The sequence below is a fragment of the Strongylocentrotus purpuratus genome, unplaced genomic scaffold, assembly GCF_000002235.5.
Source record: "Strongylocentrotus purpuratus isolate Spur 01 unplaced genomic scaffold, Spur_5.0 spur5_scaffold_9, whole genome shotgun sequence".
Taxonomy (NCBI): domain Eukaryota; kingdom Metazoa; phylum Echinodermata; class Echinoidea; order Camarodonta; family Strongylocentrotidae; genus Strongylocentrotus; species Strongylocentrotus purpuratus.
The window spans coordinates 22,748,074-22,767,925 of NW_022145615.1; the positions used below are offsets into that span (position 1 = coordinate 22,748,074).

At 40.0% G+C, this 19,852-nt stretch overlaps 3 protein-coding genes across 3 annotated transcripts; all 3 read right to left on the bottom strand.

Moving 5' to 3' along the window:
• Positions 1–4,540: 4,540 nt before the first annotated feature.
• Positions 4,541–8,174, bottom strand: LOC582390 (UDP-glucuronosyltransferase 1-6-like). The gene is made up of 2 exons (XM_030976782.1): positions 7,932–8,174; positions 4,541–6,879 (listed from the first exon to the last, which is right to left on the bottom strand). The coding sequence occupies exon 2, from the start codon at positions 6,771–6,773 to the stop codon at positions 5,175–5,177; it is 1,599 nt and encodes a 532-aa protein (XP_030832642.1). The 5' UTR covers positions 6,774–6,879; positions 7,932–8,174; the 3' UTR covers positions 4,541–5,174.
• Positions 8,175–10,429: 2,255 nt separating this feature from the next.
• On the bottom strand, positions 10,430–13,527 carry LOC582456 (UDP-glucuronosyltransferase 2C1-like). The gene has a single exon (XM_003730342.3). It carries the CDS (start codon positions 12,826–12,828, stop codon positions 11,212–11,214), a length of 1,617 nt encoding a protein of 538 aa, XP_003730390.2. The 5' UTR covers positions 12,829–13,527; the 3' UTR covers positions 10,430–11,211.
• An 802-nt stretch (positions 13,528–14,329) lies between these two features.
• On the bottom strand, positions 14,330–19,530 carry LOC115920758 (UDP-glucuronosyltransferase 1-7C-like). The gene is made up of 3 exons (XM_030977345.1): positions 18,971–19,530; positions 15,528–17,036; positions 14,330–14,593 (listed from the first exon to the last, which is right to left on the bottom strand). Exons 1-2 carry the CDS (start codon positions 19,077–19,079, stop codon positions 15,535–15,537), a joined length of 1,611 nt encoding a protein of 536 aa, XP_030833205.1. The 5' UTR covers positions 19,080–19,530; the 3' UTR covers positions 14,330–14,593; positions 15,528–15,534.
• Between the last annotated feature and the right edge of the window lie 322 nt (positions 19,531–19,852).

The window sequence follows — 19,852 nt, forward strand, 5'->3', positions numbered from 1 at the left end:
AGTATCATTATTCTTAATCTTAACATGCCTAATAATAATTGAAAACATTACCTTAATCAAACTCTACCGACGATAATTATAAAATCATAGAATTTGTTGGCACAGCAATAAAGGAACATTATACATTATGACAAAGGCATTCAAAAGAAATGAAGAGAATAATAACGAAAGCCCTGGGGGCGTTTCACAAAGCCTTTTTTCAATCACAAATGGCAAAAATCAGTGACAAATCTGATGATAACCAATCAGAAGCAAGGATATCAGTAGCTTATAACACTATCATTTGTCACTGATGACAAGTTTAGTGAAACGCCCCCAGGACTTGGCCTGATTAATGATCCATGCAGGGTATATTTAAAAAGATACAAACCATTTATTTTTAAATAGCTTTTAATACATAAAAATGTTAGTAATACAGACTAGGTTGCCATGAAATGCGATAAATGTAATTCGTATTGACAAATAATTTTATATCGAAATATAGTAAATGTCAAGTACTTCATTAGAATCGGACCCTCCAAACTTTAGTTCATTAAAAGCAACTCTGTGTGCACGCCATCTACGACCATTGTCCATTCAAAAGTACCTCAACAGTGCTATCTGTCGCTGTGAGTTATCTGCAAATCAGAAGAGAGAGAGAGAGAGAGAGAGAGAGAGAGATGGGGGGGGGGGGGGTTCCCTTTCACAGTCTTGCAAAAAAACATCAAATTATCAATAGGAAGTTGCATTTTAAACTATTAAACTTTATCATCATCATTGACAACAACTACACATTGAACTGTCCATAAGCCAAACAATTTTCGAGGGGCCAGTGTGCGAAACTCCTAATTACTCCCCATGGCAATATTACTCTTTTCTCTTTCTCTTTCTCTAAAGCTCCTACCCCCTCCCCCTCTCTCTTTCTCTCTCTCCTTCTCTCTCTCTCTCCCTCTCTTTCCCTCTATCTTTGATTCTTCTTTTTCGTCATATTTTTCTCTCTGAGTCACTCTCATTCGCTATCTCCTCTGTCTTATTGACTCTCCATCTCTCTTACCATTTTGTTTCCATTTTTCATTTATTCTTCTCTTTCTTCCTCCCCGTCTTCGTCGTCATCACCACCCCCCCCCCCCCCTCTCTCTCTCTCTCTCTCTCTCTCTTTCTCTCACACTCTCTTTCCCCTCTCTCTTTCTCTCTCTCTCTCTCTCTATCTCTCTCTTCCCTCCCCATTATTTTATTTTATATTGCCTATGTTCGCTCTTACTCCACTTGGAGATAGTTATTATAACCAGGAATGTTCACCCTTTTAGCTACCCGGCCATTGTGCTCTAATTAGATTCCACTTTGAAATGAATGTCGCCGGCACTCTCCAAGTTAAAATATTTTCATTTTTCCGGAACTTCACATTCTTTTCTCAATAATAATAATAATATTTAATTTTTATATAGCGCTTAATACAAATGTCTCTAAGCGCTTTACAAATATATACTATTACCCCGGTCATTGGATTCAGTACTTGCCCGCACACACTGTGTGCACAATCTCCACTCCCTGGGGAGCATTCCAGCCGGGCGTTACTTGACGCTCACAAGCTGTTTGACCAACAATAACGGTCGCATCCTACCGGGTACCCATTTAACACCTGGGTGGAGAGTAGCAAGTGCAGGTTAATATCTTGCCACTTGTTCATGTGGAAGTATATGTCATGTAACATGTGCTAAAGCACAAATTACATACATACACTTCACCACGATTTCACAATATACGCATTTACTGAAACCTGGTTTAAGGGAGACCCACATTCATTTTATAGTTTGCCTAATTACAAACTTATTCAAAAACATAGAATTGGTCGTGTAGGCAGGGGTGTGTGTATGTACGTCAGGGACAATGTCACCTTCAAACCAAGGACGGATTTGGATTGTTGTACTTCAACTATATTGATACTGTTTTCATTGAAATCGTAAAGGAAGGGAAGAATTTCATCGTTGGAACTGTATACAAATCTCCCGATACTTGTAGTGCAGAGTTTAATGACCATCTTGAAGAATATCTTGGTGAAATTAACAAAGAGAATAAACAATGTTATACTGCTGGAGACTTTAACTTTGATTTACTTAGTTACGCCCTTCATTCGGATACCAATGCATTTATCGATACAATGTACTCCTCCTCTTTTCTCCCACTTATCACGAAACCAACTCGTGTAAGTGTAACAACTAACTCATCGTTTGATAATATCTTTACAAATGTTTTGAATAAGCCAATCCTGCCTGGTATTTTGTATTCAGATGTGTCTGATCACTTTCCCATCTTTCAAGTAACGAACTCTTTACCACCAAATTACCACACCCACTTGAATAGGAACAATGCGAGTCAAGTTAAACACCGAATAGACTTAAACGCATTGTGTGAAGATTTAGCATTGTATGATCATTGGTCTTTGGTAACATCCAAAACCAATGTCAACGAAGCTTACCTTTATTCAAGATTTAAAAAATACCTGGTAAGGATAGACGTAGATCATCAAGAAAACCCTGGATTACAAAAGGCATTCTTAAATCCATTGGTAGAAAGGAACACTTGTATATAAGCGGTATTTAAAACTGAAAAACCCCTCCGTGAAGAAAAAGTATACATCTTTCAGAAATAGGCTTACTCACATAATTATACGTGTCTCCAAAAAGAACTACTTTGCTGAAAAGCTTGAATCATTTTGTATTCAAACTTTTAATCATCGTCAATGATATCATTCTGGCATTTCCCTTTAATGTTTTACTTTCTTTTCTGTGTATTTACTACAGCTAGATTTAATATTATTTGATAGATTGAGTAGATATCGAAGCCTGCCGTTCGTAACCGAGAAGTCACCACATTCAAGTAAACTTGAACGAATCAATCAATGTCAAAGAATTGATTTATCATCGCTCTATAATTAATCATTTAACATTTTAACATACCTGCATTTGTATCCATCACGAATGAACATTTAGACAGTAGATATCTTAAATATTCGTTTTGATGGCTTACCTCCCCATTTCTTTCTTCTTGTTTGATACTGATAAAATGTTCACTTTGTCTTTATCAAAGCCCAAGATTATATTCATATTTTCTTTATGCAAGGGAAATAGAGAGAAAGAGAGAGAATATATTAACTGAAAATTCTCGTGTAATACCATGAATTGCGTTCTTTTCAATATGATTCGATTCGCTGCCAATATTCAGAATCTGAATATGGTGAATCCACTTAATACACCAACGCTGTTAACCGCATACATTGTTCCAACCATAGACCATATGCACATACACCATAATGATCAAATATGGAAAGTTTCCTAATGAAATTTGAATAAAAAATCAAATGTACCATATGCACTAAGAGGTTTCCATTAAAATTATAAATTATCTGTGTCTGGCTTAGCACTTGTTTCTGACTTCTGAGGGACCAGTCACCAAAGATCCAAAATGTCACAGGTGCCTCGAAAAGAGTGCATGGTATATTTGATTTATATCCTTCATCAAGCAATAAGATACTATGTTAAATGCTATAGAGCAATACATCAGAAATCAAGTATCAATTCACACCTTTGTCCAAAATACACACAAACACACACACACACAAACACACACGCGTACACGCACACATCAATACAGGGTGGCCGAAATCAAACGGACTAGCATACTTTCAATAATGGGAGGTAGATTTCCTTGGTACCAGTAAATAAGGAATTTCTTAAAAAGAAAAAGACATGATACCAAACTTGCCCCAAAAGTGTTTGAATGCTCATTTTTCTTGACGCTTTTTTTGTGAACTATGTCGAAGACATCAAAACGGCTCCTTGCAGAAATTGTATTATGCCTGCCAGAAAGTGGGCTCTTGGGCAATCTGTAATTAACGTAAAGGCCCGGTCACACAGCCTTTCGCGTCTGTATCGCGGGTAAAATTTCGCGATTTTTTTTTGCCCGCGGTTGCCCGTGGTGGAAAAATGTGCAAAATTGGCTTACCCGCGGTTTACCCGTGGTATGCCCGCGGAACAGACGCCGGCGACTGTTCCGCGTCCTTATCGCGGGTGAAGCGCGGCGGTACCGCGGCCTACCACGCTTACACGCGGTACACACGCTAATGCACGTGATAACAACGCGGTACAGACGCGGAACAAACGTGCTATGACCGTGCTCCACCCGCGATTACCCGCTAAAATTTCGCGTCCAATTCCGCGTGTAACCACGTCTTAACCGCGGCCGTAGCACGTCCTAGCACGTTCGTTCCGCGTCTGTACCGCGTCTTTACCTCGTGTGTACCACGTGTACCGCCCGCGATTACCCGCGGTCTAAATTTTTGGGCAGCCCAAAACTTTTTCGCGCGGCCAACCGCGTGTGAATTTCTTACCGCGTGTAACGACGGGTAAAGTACGGCTGTATCGCGTCTTTATCGCGACCTCAAAGCGTCCAACAGCGTCTGCTTCACGGGCAGAAATTTTTGGCCGTGATTCGGCCGCGATACGCCCGTGGAGGGCTGTGTGACCGGGCCTTAAGATTGTACTCGAACATAATAATCCACACATATTTTTTCAGACGTTTTTAATGACCTATTAAACACGGAGATGAAAATTGTACGAATCGTTTAAAACGCAGTTTCATTGGATGAATTAGACAAATTTGAACTCCTATCTTGCATCACAATAATTCTCCCTAAGCAAAAAAACCCTCGACCAAATTTGCCAATCTTGTTATCATTTTTTCATGTTAAAAAGGAAATCTCTTTCCGCCTTTACAAGTGATTTCGAGCCCATATTAATGGAAGTATCCTAGTCCGTTATATTGGGCCACCGTGTATTAAAAAGAACGAAACATTGAATAAATTTTGAAAGGAAAATGAGAGAATAAAGGTCGGTAGGTGTACTCATGGCTCCCCATAGGACAAAAACCATGAAGCGAAGAATCGATTCTATATGCACTTTTGTTCTTCCATTTCATTTCACGATAAAACAATAATCTACAGTATAATTTTTTTTCTTCTTATTTTTGTCGCCGTGTATGTTAACACTGATAATGTTATTTTTCGAGTCAGGTGATCCGGTGACCGTTATGCCCATTCTTTTAAGAAAAAAAGGTTTATTCGTTACTCCATTACCTATGAAGTGCAATACAATTATCTTCCAACAATTCGATAGATTGTTTATCACCTCAGATTGTTGTTAATCAGATTTACATTTCGATTGGCTTTCACTCGTATGACTGAAACACCTTCCAAGAAACAAAAAGGGGACGTAGAATGCCAAACACGTCATCAACAACATAAATAACCCAATATCAATCAAATGATACTGGATGAAAGACAGGTCATGAGCCGGAGATCGCATGTAATTTCCGCCATGTTTAATCACATGTTGAATCCAGAATGCAGCTCGGTCAGCTGGTCCCAATGGTCGATCTCTAAAGATGGCGGACAGGCGTTTGGCCGTGGCGTCGTACGAAGAATTCGCGAGGACCTCCTGAAGCTGATGCTGCAAGTAATCGGCACTTATGTTATCTTTGCTTATCATTAAACCAAGACCACGTGATAAAATTCTTACTGTGACGTCAATATGGTCTCCGAATATGGGGATGACGACCATAGGCACACCATGGTAGAGAGCCTCAAGGTATCCATTGTTACCAGCGTGAAACAAAAAGGCCTTTGTCTTAGGATGCCCTAGGAGGTCGTTTTGAGAAATCCAGGGCATTGCTTTCACATTTTCTGGAAGACTGTACAATGTTGGGTCTTTGATCTGCATAACAACCTTCTGCGGCATTCGGGAAAGGGCTTCAAGGATCATCTTCATGAGATCCTGTCTGTGAGTGGTGAAGGACGCGAAGTAGGATCCCATTGAGAACACGACCACACCATGATCACCAGAACTCTGCATGAAGTCTTCCAGCTCTGGTTCAAGAGGCATGGCTGCCCGGGCTGTGAGGCCACCTACAGCGATAACATTGGGCATCAGAGGGAACGGAAACTCTGTGGCAAAATCGCAATTGGTCAGGAAGAGGTCAATGTACTCGTGCGAACCGGATAAAGAGGCCATATTTGGATGCAGGTCGAATTTTTCAACCGTCTGTTTATAAGCGTTCCTCATGATAAACTCCATGATGGAAGTGAGGACAAGCGAATACGCGCTGTTGATCATCCTCTGAAAGAACGTCATGGATGAAGAGTAACTGGTGTAACTTGCAGGCTGATAGGCAGGGTTGAACGGTGATCCAGCCATCAAGAACATTGTAGACACAGGTGCCGTCGCCGAAGAAAGAACCATGCGGACATCAGCAGCATTCAGGTGTCTTTCGATGTAGGATTTGATGAATATGCTGCATGGCCATGGTAGCTCGAAGACTATGGCGTCCATGGTTGCTAGTCTGCTCATCATTGCCTTGTCTTCCAGGACTGATTCACACATATCAACCTGAACTCTTCTCCCTATGCTGTAGGTCTGCAGCAATTGAATGAATCCATTGCTCCCTTCCACTCCTATCTGTGCAAAACCGCGAAAGAACTCATTCGCATTCAATGTTTCGTCGTTGTAATGAAATATTTCGAATTCGAAGAGCCTGGAAAGCTCAGGATCCCTTGCCCGATACGAGTATTCCTCACTGATTAGAAAGGTGACACTGTGTCCCTGTTGCACTAAACTTCTTCCGATTGGAACCAATGCTGTGAAGTGGCTCCCCTCTCCCAGGACCCCGGACATAAGAATCTTGGCGGACTCCACTCTTCCCGCCCAAAATACTAAGAGGTGGAAGAACATGGAACACCACATGACTCTATTTTGATTTTAGAGTTTGAGGCCGAACAGTAGTTCTGTAGTTACAAATGAGATCCGATGAGATAACTCCGGTCACATTGGACACAATTTGACGATAAAACTGTAAGATAGAACAAAACAATGCTATTAATAGATGCTCGAGTCTTCGCATTTTTAAAAGTTAAAATGATAGCAATCATCCTTTCGTTTTACCAGGAAACATGTATTATTATCTGCTTCAAAAGCTTCTCAACTATGGTGTTTGATCAGTAAGCCTGTTCAACTCATTGACATTAACGCTGCCTATGAGAAAAGATATCACGGTAAGAGCAGTGTGTAGGCTAGACCTAAATGAATGCAGTCTGTTAAAAAAATTAATAACCAGAGAAAGAGAATCCAACAGTTTCAGTCGTTCCATTTCACATAGGATGACCGAAATAAACATTACAGCATTGCTATTCCCATCTGGTTGCACTCGACCTTTTGTATATATTCCAGTCATCCCTGACTTGAATCATATATCCTTGTAAAGATACATGTACAACAAACCACTGCGTTTTTGCAACATCGTATATAGTTACACTCTTCATGGTATAAGAAGCTTTTTGAAATTGATATGGATACCAGTATATTTTTCATCATCGAGCGAGAAGTGTCAGTATATCATATCACTGTCAACCAATATCTTCATGTTGCTCACTTGTCATATAATGGGAATATATACCCACAATGAATTCGATGTTATCTTTCCTTTCCTTAATCGTCACACATTCCTTTGTCCTCACACAAGCACAAATCCGTCAGTATAAAATTATACTAATATTTTAATAAACTAATATTCACGTATATTTATTAAACTAAATTTTAATCAAAATAATAATTTTCCTGTTGCGTAGATGAGTTTACACCAAAGAAACATTCGATACTACCTTCCTTTTTAAAATTCTCATGTGACTTATTTTTTTATCGTTCATCATTATTTTTTTTGTGCGTGTGATAATAAAAAAAAATCCCCAAGCAACACCATGAAAAAAAGGGTTCGATGGGCTATTATATGAAAACATGCATCGCTAATGCAATATTATACTGATACATTGTACAAATGGTATACGCAAATGGTTAGGAGGATTTTGTTTTCGTCAGAAAACTAATAGAAAAGTAGTTGGTACTTACCATTTATGCGTCCTCGGTGGAAGCTTTTTGGTTTAAATCTGTGACAGTCGGTATACAAGCACCAATCTGTTCTGTTCTTTTTATTGCGTTCCCGGCTTTCCACTTATCTTCTTTACTCGTACAGACTTAACATGACATCAACGAATAAAATCACGATACGCATGATGCTCTCAGAGAAAGAGCTTAGAATTCGCAAAAGCTTAGAAATCGCAAACAAAATAGATCAAGACATTTATCTCTCTTTTGGTGCAGCCAAAATTATAACATACAATGTAGGAACAAGGAGTTACCATCAGTGCTGGTAATTCTTTGATAAGACGCTACGCATGCCTTTTTGGGTGAATGCATGAGTGTTGGCGTGGGCGTATGACTCTGCGCCCTATAATAGAATACTCCATTTAAATGTGCATTCTCCTGGTTTATTGGAAGAGCCACTATAAAAGTTCGGAGCGCTTGGCGCCCGCTGCCTAGAGATCACTGGAGCGATGATGGAAGATATTCGTGACTTTTATCCAGCATGTATCCTTTTTTGTTAATTACGAAACCAGTCCAGATTCTGTCCATTTGTATATATTTTGTAATCGTCAATCATCTATATAGTACCGAAACTGTGACATCTTACAAATCTATTTTTAGAATTTCTCAATTTGAATTTCATTTTCAAATGAATTGGCACTCCCCTTAAAATATCCTGTATACGCACTTGGTAGTAATGTTATAAACCAGAGCAAAATAACAGTGATTTCCTATTGAAATCTATTTATTCGGATGGTCATATCTTAGCCTATACTTAACATATTTAAGGTGCGAAGGTGACGGGAAGGATATCATGCGAGGGAGCGTAGCGACCGAGCGAGAAGATTTGTTCATATGTATTAGTCTAAACGTTGCACTGTTGGGCCCTCCAAAGCCTAAAAGTGTGTTGCAGTCTTTAGTCAGTATTTGCTTTACATTTTAGGGTGAACTTTTTCAAATTTTCCGGAGGTAGACGGAAAAAAAAATCGAGGGGGACGTGCCCCCCGTCCCCCTTCCGTTCCCGGGATCGCCGCCCCTGTATGACGATGTTTCATTCTCTCAGCTCACATGGAAACAGTCAAGGCAGTTGACTAAAAAGAAACACGCTATACATTATAAGCTTTAATACCCCGCATTATCATAAATATGGTGAGCTCGTTATGTCACTGGGAATTAAATGAACTGTTCTTTTCTTCTTCGAATAAGTGATCTCAGTCGTTTACGTCAGCAGTTCACCATCGATATACGAATGCCTCAATTCCTTCTATATATCGTCATGTTCGTACGTTTTTCATTGTATGCCTACAAAATGATACATTTATATAGTATAGGCGGATCCAGTGGTTAAAAGGAAAGGGAGAGAAAGAAAGGAAGAAAGAAAAAGAACAGAGAAGAAAATGAAACGAGATAACAAAGGGAATGGGAAACGAAGGAATCTGTTCGATTTCAGAATAAAGTAATATTAATAATAATTTTAATATGATAACAAAATGATATAATAAAACATTAATTTGTCCATAATTTCAATTCAAGTCTAATGAGGGATTGAGAATAGCCCCCCCCCCCCCCACACTCCGAGAACGGAGGGACATCGGCCCGCATTGACTTTACACAACGGACTTAAGGGGGGGGGGGGGGTGCTCTCAAAAGGGAGGGAACATGCATACGCGTACCCTGAGTGGGTGGGGGGGGGGGTAGCTCTCCGCTTTCCCAAGTGTATAGTTGATATGAATTTTGAAATTACCGCGCCTCCCATGTCCCGTTGAAAAAAACTGGATCCACCATAGTAATGTACTAATCACACTTTATTAACAAAAACAATGTTTTCATGAGCATCACCACCTTCGATTTTTTTTTTCTTAGGGCGAGTGGTAATCGTCTGAATGACAGATGTTTATTATGTAAGTCTTATAGAGGATTCATCATTGTTCTATTCGATATCTCTCTTTCTCTGTCTCTCTCCTCTTTCTTTCTCGAACCATGTATAATTAATAGGTTTAACGTCATATTTCAATACCCCCTCTCTCTTCATTTCTTTCTTTATCGATATTTTAATTAAGATTATGTCTTTATTTCTGTCTGTCCTCTCTCTCTCTCTCTCTCTGTCCATCTCGTCTCGTCTCATCTCTATCTTTATAACAATGTCTTTATCTCTCTTTCTATATAAGTTTTTTTCTCTTTTTCCCTTTATCTTCCTATCTCTAATCCCTCTCTTTTTCTCTCACTCTACAACAATGGATCTCTTTCATTCGCGCTCTTTATCCGTCTTTCTTCTTATTAGCATTACTCTAATCCCATAACTCCCCCCCCCCTCTCTCTCTCTCTCTATTTTCTATCTCTCTTTTTAATCTATGAATATATTCTCTTTCTTAGTCTCTCTAGCATTCATCGTTCCTTGTCCTTCATCTAATAATTTTATTTTTGAATTCACAAAATAGACTAACGTAGGATAAATAATAACGGCTCTCATGAAGTAGAAATCATTTGATATTTCAGGTTGTATAACCTTTCACTGACCAATCACTGACTGTATTCAATTACTAACATCATTTTACAATTATGTCAAATACCCAGGGATGAAACATTATAACATCGCATGAAATACATAAGAAATCTGCAGTATTAACTATGAAGCTCCAATGAAGTAAGTCTGCGAATTATTATTTATTTAAAAATCACGATCACACAGACTTTCGAGAAAAAAAATCTAGTTTAAGGCATTGTCCACCACCTTTTGAAATGTGCAAACATTACAATGACGTCTTACGTAATCCAAACATGAAATAATGATATGGAATGTACAATAGGGTATTACATTCTCATTTAAATTAATAGCAGGTCATAATATACAACAGATTTCCTGCCAATGTTTTGAATGTTCAACACTGCTAATTTAGAATTTTGCGTGAGGATTGATGGAAAATTAGTAAAACAAAGTGTAGTTGAAGACTGTTAAAGTCAATCGAATTCCTCGATTCCCTTCAGACTGTGAGACATTATATGAATTTAAGACTTCTAAATCTTTGTTTTCTCAATCAAAATACATAACATCTTTACCAAACTACACATAAGAAATTTATTAGAATAAATTGACAGAACTTGAATGCTACTCGATAAGTTTTGATTAGAAACAAACGAACCCCATCCAAAAAATTAAGTTTTTGGTGTTACAATAAAGCTCAGTAATTTTGCTTGTAATTATTATGAACATGGCATGTACCTTTTATTCATTGGCCATGCAATTAAATTACAGATGACAGGTACATCAATGTACCTTGCTCTTGGCAACTTTTGATTTATTAAAACAGCAACTCTTGCAACATTTGCATATTCTATAGAGGAGGTAAAATATGACTACAATGATAGCTATAATGAAAAGTACAACGTCTATTAAGTGATATTGAATGAAAGACAGTTCATGAGCCGGAGATTGCATGTATTCTCCGCCATGTTTGAGTACGTGTTCAATCCAGAATGCAGCTCGATCCGCTGGTCTCATTGGTCGATCTCTAAAGATGGCGGACAGGCGTTTGGCCGTGGTGCTGTACGATGAATTCTGGATAACTTCAGAGAGTTTTTGATGGATCAGATCAGCACTAAGCAGTTTCTTGTTTAGCTTGACCCCAAGCCCGCGAGACACAACTCTTGCCGCTACATCGGGTTGGTCGGACTGGAAGGGTATGACCACCAGAGGGACACCGTGGTAGAGAGCTTCCTGGAAACCATTATTTCCACCTTGGTACATGAAGACTCTCGTCTTGGAATGACCCAGAAGGTCATTCTGCGGTATCCATGGCAACGTCTTGACATTCGGCGGAACCTTGTAATCATGAGGTCCCTTCAGCTGCATAATGACCTTCTGAGGGATTCGACTGAATGCATCGAAAAACATTTCCATCAAGTCCGATCTTGTAGATGCGAAAGTGGACACGGAAGTTCCGAGTGAGAACAGGACGACGCCATCTTCCCCAGAACTTTGCATGAACTTTTCCAGGTCTTCGCTTAGAGGTTTCGCTGGTCCCGACGTCAGCCCACCAACAGCAATGATATTCGGCATCAGCGGAAAAGGAAACTCCACCGCAAAGTCTATGTTCATGAGATAGAGATCGATATACTTGTAATAAAAAGAACTGGACATGGCTAAATCAGAATCCAGGTCGAATTCCTCCTTGAAGTCGCTGAAACAATCAAAGACGTAATGCTTTCCCAGAAAGTGAATTAATGCCCAGTTGATGGCGTTTCCCAATCTTTGACCAAACGACATTGATGCAGAAAACCCTACCGCTAAGGTCGGTTGGTAGGAAGGATTGAACGGGGATCCAGCTATCTCGTGCACGTACTGAAGTGGTGACATAGGTGACGTCACTGCAACCCGAATACTTGATGCGTTCATATGCCGCAGTAAATATGACTTCATGTAGATACCACAGGGCCATGTTACGTCAAACACAATCATATCGATTTCTTTCAGTCTGTCCATCAATGAAGTATCGGATAAAACTGCTCTACAAGCTTCTTTGGTCATAAAAAGGTTGTCTGGTAGCAATTCCAAATTCTGGATTACGCTTGTAGTTTTACCGAAGGCAACCCGAGCAGTATTTTCCGTCGTTCTCCGAATGAGCCCCGGATGACCAGGTATAGAAAATGTCTCAAAATGAAAGCCCGCATACGCTGGATTTTCTGCCCTGTGCGAGAACTCTTCGCTGATGAACAAGGTGATGTTGTGGCCTTTTTGCGCTAAACTCCGGGCAATGGGAACCTGGGAAAGGAAATGGCTTCCTTCACCGAATAATCCTGAAAATAGAATATTCGCACAGTTCACTTCCATGGTGCTCACGAGCAGAACGTGCACCAACCCGACAAGTAATACCAATCTCTCCATGTTGATGATATTCTTCACTCACCTCTATAGAGCACGCGCGTGGTTTAATAATGATAACAATAACAGGTCCAAATACAGCGCCGCTATATAATTATGAATATACGTGATATACTGCGCTTGATTTAGAGTACCATATTATAACCCCGGCTGTAGCTGAGCTGCCATAATAAGCCGCTAACACACATTTATCACAATTTCATTGTCATAGACGATAGAGCCCTACATGTACACAGACTTTGACCTCAAAATAATATGCATAGTCATTGAGAATGCGTGCATGACTGTATTCAACACATATAGCAAAGAGAGTTTGAATACCGAGAGTGGTGACTTTAATAACCAAGCACACACACACATTGTAGTAACATGTCGCGATCGAGGTCCGGCGAGAATTCAAGGGTTTGCCTTCATCAAGACATTTCCTATTTTCTATTTATCTTACTTCTTTTGCGTTTGGTTAAGCTACTATGTCCCATTTGCAGGCTGAAAATGAAAAGGTTAAATTTCCAACGGCATTTTAAAGATATCTTTTAGAACTTCCCTCAAAACGAAAGGGCTAGAAAATTGGCTTTAAGGGGGAAAAATAACAACCATAAATTGTCGAATCGACTATAGTGATTGCATTCACTATTAAGTGATAGTCTGATTTATCGGAGAGTGAATATTATTGCATTTACATATTTATATATATCTTTATATTTTTTTTTTTTTTTTACTATGTGCTTAAACGAATTTTCACATTTATATCACTTAATGTTTGATTTCACATGTATTTATTGTATTTTAATGTTTTTATCAATGTCTTTACTATGTGCTTAATCGAATTCTCAAATTTATATCACGTAATGTTTGATTTCACATGTATTTATTGTATTTTAATGTTTTTATCAAATTCTAAAAAAAGTCACACAATTCAGCCTTCGGGTTGCGAGATGATTTGCAATAAAGCAAACCATTTATTTATGTATTAGTGTTATCGGGGCGAAGGGCGAATCCACAGTGTATACCATTATTTTGTCTTTATCTCAGAAGGCATTTAACTATCATTTTTGGTTCAATATCTATACTAAACAACATTTCGATTATACAGTGCGTCCCAGAAAAAACGAAACCGAGAATTATCGATGTTTTATCATAACTTAATCACAATTCTAATTAATAAATGACACATATTTGTAAAGCTTAATTCCTCATCTTTCGTTCGATGCAACTCATATAATGCATATTTCACGCTTGAGTGATGAAAAAACAATTTGAAGAAAGGGTAACAAAAAAAAATCATTTGGCGGGCGGTATCTGAATTTCAAAGAGAAAAATCACATTTCCAAAAAGTTTATTTTCCGCCCTTTTATATGACACCTCAACTATTAAAAATGAGCCAGAAATAACAAACTTCTGATTGTTTAAAGTAATGCTTGCATTTCCGTAATGTTATTAACAAATTCGTTTTCACTGGTTGCCTGCTGTAGCAACAAACAACAAACTCCGTTTCGTTGACGATCAGCCATTCATGAAATCTTTCGTCTTCTTTGATGTTAGGGCAGACAGCTAGCCAGTGAAAACGAATTCGTTTAATGAAATTATGGAAATGCAAGCATTACACTTGATATGGATTAGCACAGTGATGATGCGTGACACCCCTCCCCCCTCCCCTATCATGGTCTATGGATGCCCTTGGATAGTCGGAGACAGCAGGTTCTCTAAGAATGAACAGGTGGCGCTTCTTCCAATTTGTTTTCATGGGTGATCCTGAATTACATATACACTGTTGGTCATAATGGTGGAATAATTATTTTTACCCCAGTTAAGGGAAGGATTTAAAAAAATTATTTATTTCTAATAGATCTAGATAATGGCATACATTCTCAGATTTTATTGAATATTAATTTGCGAGTGTTTGTTTTGCGTGACTGCTTAATCATATGTGTGCTCCTATGCTAATCAGCTAGGGAACCTACGTCCTTAAATCATAATTGACAGTAATGAGGATTAATGCCTCAAAAAAGGGCACTAATATAGCTGATCGACACGATTGTTTGCCTGGGGCCTCACAGTAATGAGACCATTGCTTAGCCCCTGAATCATGACTGTACGCAGTGTTTGCTAGGGTACGCGGCCCCTTCCACAAATCCCCCAAAACGAAGAAAATGCAATAAATTATCAATAATTCATTGCATTTCCCCCCGGCCCCCAACAGGAAAAATTCCTCTTTGTGGCCATGCCTTGAACCATAATGCATGGCCCTACAGAGGAATTTTTCCTGTTGGGGGCCGGGGGGAAATGCAATGAATTATTGATAATTTATTGCATTTTCTTCGTTTTGGGGGATTTGTGGAAGGGGCCGCGTACCCTAGCAAACACTGCGTACAGTCATGATTCAGGGGCTAAGCAATGGCCTTGTTACTGTGAGGCCCCAGGATAAAAATCGTGTCAATCAGCTATATATTAGTGCTCTTTTGTGAGGCATTAATCCTTATTACTGTCAATTATGACTTAAGGACGTAGGCCCCTTAGCTGATTAGCATAGTAGCACACATATGATTAAGCAGTCACGCAAAACAAACACTCGCAAATTAATATTCAATAAAATGTGAGAATGTATGCCATTATCTAGATCTATTAGAAATAAATAATTTTTAAAATCCTTCCCTAAACTGGGGTAAAAATAAATATTCCACCATTATGACCAACAGTGTACATAACTATTCAATCACGTTTATTTTTTTCCTTTTCACAGGAACTTACACAGCGACAGATGCAGCATTTAATTAACTTATAGCTAAGGTACAATATTGTTGTCAAAATAAAAATCAGCAGCAATATCACATCTATCAAATGGTACTGGACGAATGATAAATCATGGACGGGTGATCGCATGTAGCTTCCGCCATGCTTAACGACATGTTCAATCCAGAATGCTGCCCGATCAGGGGCTGTCATTGGCCGGTCTTTGAAGATGGCAGATGCACGCTTCACCCTCTTACTGCATTCTGGATCCTGAAGAGTTTCTGCCAGCTTTTGATGGATGATGTCTGCGCTCAAGCGATTCTTGTTCAATGTCGTGCCGAGGCCCAGTGTCTCAACTTTGACGGCGTTGTCTATCTGGTCACCGATTAAGGGCATGATGACCATAGGAACACCATGGTAGATTCCTTCCAAGAAACCATTATTGCCACCATGGTAAACGAAAAGGCGAGTCATTGGATGACCCAATACATCTTTAAGAGGCAGCCACGACAACATCTTGATGTTTTCTGGGAGTCTTTCAGGGGGATCACCGTGCAGATGAAACAGCACTTTATGAGGTAAGCGGCCGAATGCTTCCACGAAATGATGAACGACGTCTGGTCTTGTTTTAGTGATGACAGAAAAGTTCGAGCCAAGAGAGAAGACAATAACACCATGTTCTGCAGAGCTTTGCATGAAGCTCTCCAGCTCCTCTCCAAGAGGTCCAGCTGGTCGTGCCGTAAGACCACCTACAGGAATGATATTTGGGGTCAAAGAATAAGGAGACTCGACGGCGAATTCAGTGTTGATGAGGTAGATATCAATGTGCTCATGGATCGAGTTTTTCATTCCTGGATCTAGGTCGTATTTGTCTACTATCCTGTGAAAGGGTCTAGAAAACATAAAGTAACTAATACTGTTTCCAAAAAGGTAACCCAACACATTACTGACGCGTTCCAGAAAGGACATAGGAACGGAAAGTCCAGAGACTGAAAAAGGTTGATATGATGGATTGATGGGTGACCCAGCAAGTTGTTGAATGTACGGATTGGTTGAACTAGGAGAAACTACGATACCACGAATAGGGGTATTTCTCTGCTTACTAAGGAACGACTTGATGAAAATCCCACATGGCCACGAAACATCAATGACGACGGCATCCACCGCATCAAAGCGTTTCATAAGCTCAACGTCGCTGAAAATGGCATCGCAAACCCGAGGACTGATGTCGGTAAACCACGATATCAGTACTGACAATTGGCTATACTGGTTATCCTCGAGGGCGAGATCACCCATTTCATCGTTAACCTTAGCAATGTCCTGATCTAAATTCGGACAGTGGTAATATTCGAACTTGAAGTAATCCGTGTACTCTGGTTTAGAGTACTTGCCAGTGTAGATATCACTGATGAGAAATGTTACCTGGTGTCCCCGACTGACAAGACTTCTTCCTATTGGAATCATCGCCATCATGTGACTACCTCCAGTGGCGTACCTATGGGGGGGGCAGGGGGGGCAGAGTGCCCCCCCTGACGGGCTCCAGGGGAAAAAAAGAAAAAGGGGAAAGAAAAGAAAAGAAAGGGAAAGGAGAGAAAAAGAAAAAAGGAAAAGGAAAGAAAAAAGGAAAGAAAGAGAAAAAAGGAAAAAAAGGAAAGAAAAAAGGAAGAAGAAGAGAAAGGAAGAAAAAGGGAAAAGAAAAGGAAAGGAATAAAAATGGGGAAAAGAAATAAAGAACATGGCCGTAAGCACCTGGGGGGGGGGGGCAGTTGACCCCAGATATTTTGAAATCGTACAGTTTTTTTCCTGAAAATGTAGTGTAGGCCTATACCAAATCCTTCAATTCTACTTTTGAAAATGCAAAAGTACCCTCATGACCAGTTCGGTCGCTCGAACTCCCTTCACTCCTTTTGCTTTTGAGATTCTTCGAAAACTTTTAACGCATCTTTCCCCCTTCCCCCATCAGAAAAATATTTAGCATACGGCCCTGAAAAATTAAAACAAATGAAAATAGGAAAATATAAGTGATATAACAAATTTGAAACTCTTCGCTGGCGCGAACTGCTTGCTAGCCTATTTTGTATTAAATGTTTTCACTTCCTCGTCCCCCTGAAAAGAGAAAAGGATTAGTATTGCCTAGAATACAATTGTGCCTGCCCCGACGGGCCCCGACCTGCATTCATGGCAACAATAACACACAATATATGTACCAAATGTTACTAAAAGAGACTAATTCATTTTTCTCGCTCGCTACACTCGCTCGCGAATAAAATGAATAGACATTGCTTTGGAAACAATTGTGCCTACCCTTGACCTGCAACAATATCATTAAAAATGGAAGAGTTTTTTCGCCCTCTCGCCAAAAAGGAATTGAATCGCGTTAAACGCGATTGCGTCCATCCTGACCTGCACCAATAAAAACAAGTTTATTTATTAATTTCTATTAAAAGAGAATTTATTTTTTTGCTTGCTCGCTATGCTCGCTTGCCAAAATGGAATTAACACCGCTAACGTGCCCGCCCCAACCTGTAACAACCAGTTAATAATTATGTACGAAACGTTATTCAAAGAAGTTTTGGTGTGCTCGTGCTCGCCAAAAGGGAATTAACATCACCTTAGACATGATTGTGTAAGCCCTGCCCTGCAACAAAAAAATCTGAAATTTATGAACCAATTATCATTACAAAAATTTTGCTCGCTCGCTACGCTCGCTCGCCAAAATAGAAATAACACCGCTTTTAATAATCACGTCCCTGACATGGAACAATTAAACCAAGTTTATATACCATATTTTCCCTATAAAGAGAAGTGATTTTTTTTTGCTCGCTCGCTACGCTCGCTCGCCAAAATAGAATTAACACCGCTTTTAATAATCACGTCCCTGACATGGAACAATGAACCCAAGTTTTATGTACCATATTTTCCCTATAAAAGAAAAGTGATTTTTTTTTCGCTCGCTACGCTCGCTAGCTCGTGGAATTATGTGCCCACCACTAACCTGCTACAATATCATTAAAAAGAGAAATGTAGGGGGTTGCCTGCCCGCCAAAATGGGATTGACATTGCCTTAAACTCGAGTGTGCCCACCCCCTACCTGCAACAATCACCCTAATACACAATATTGTTCCCGCGCCCTGCATGGGACAATTGAACCAAGTTTAAGTGGCAATTATTAAAAAAGAAGTGATTTTTTTCTTGCTCGCTACACTAGTTTGCAAAAAAATGAAATTAACGTTGCTAACAAGTGAATGTTCCCACCCCCAACTTGCAACAATACCAGTTTAAATACCAAACGTTACTTAAAGATTTTTTTTGCTCGCTCGCTCGCTCGCCAGAAGTGAAAATTAGCATCGCCTTTTTTGTTTGTTTCGGTCGCTTGCCCCCCCTGACGGAGTACCCCAGGTACGCCACTGACTACCTCCCATATAGAAACCCACGATCAACACATTTGCACCATTACAGGATGAAAAAGTTGTCCCGAAGATGAATATGATGGTAAGCAAAAGATGTCCATTCTTGAAAGCCATTGCCTCTGGTGTTTTAGAACTTCACTACTGGAAGCTCTGCTGTTCTATAGACTGGTTTGTGGATTACAGGGGGTCACAAGCCAATTGTTACGGAGAACAATCTATGTTTGCTGGTCGATGCTGCACAAAGCAATGTAGTTCGTGCGCCGCATACGAAATTAGGTCTAGTCGAACACAGAACCGAAAACGCGTATGTTCCGTTTTGTGGTCCGTGCAGGAGTCGGCATCCACGTCGTTCCAAATTGTATTTATTTTCACACCATATTTTCTCGAAAATCTTTCCTTAGAATTGGACTTTGCACGATAATCCGATGAAATGTTTGTCCTGAGTGTGCTCTTTCGACGTTTGGTCTGCGTGAGCATCTGGTACATAGATCATGGTCACTATCGTGCCATGGCTACAGTGGGGGACAAATAGGTATGGGCCCAGTGGCGGATCCAGCCGGCGGGAAGAGGGGGGGGGGGGCCAACCCGTGAGAAAATATTAGTTGCGACTCAGTCAGCCGGTGAATAAGCGGGAGGGGGGGGGGGGGGGGGGTGAGACCACTATTTTTCTCTCACCTAATTCGTGAGAATTTAAAAAAAAAAAATCTTTTTTGTTGACCCGTCAGCCCCCCCCCGTGGATCCGCGCCTGCAGAGGATCCAGACGGCGTCAAGGGGTGGGGGGGGGGGGTAGACAAATCTTAATACAAAATTTATTGCCGACTCAGCCGGCCGGCGAATAAGCGGGGGGGGGGGCTTTTGTTTTTTGTTTTATAAAGGTTAACTTTAC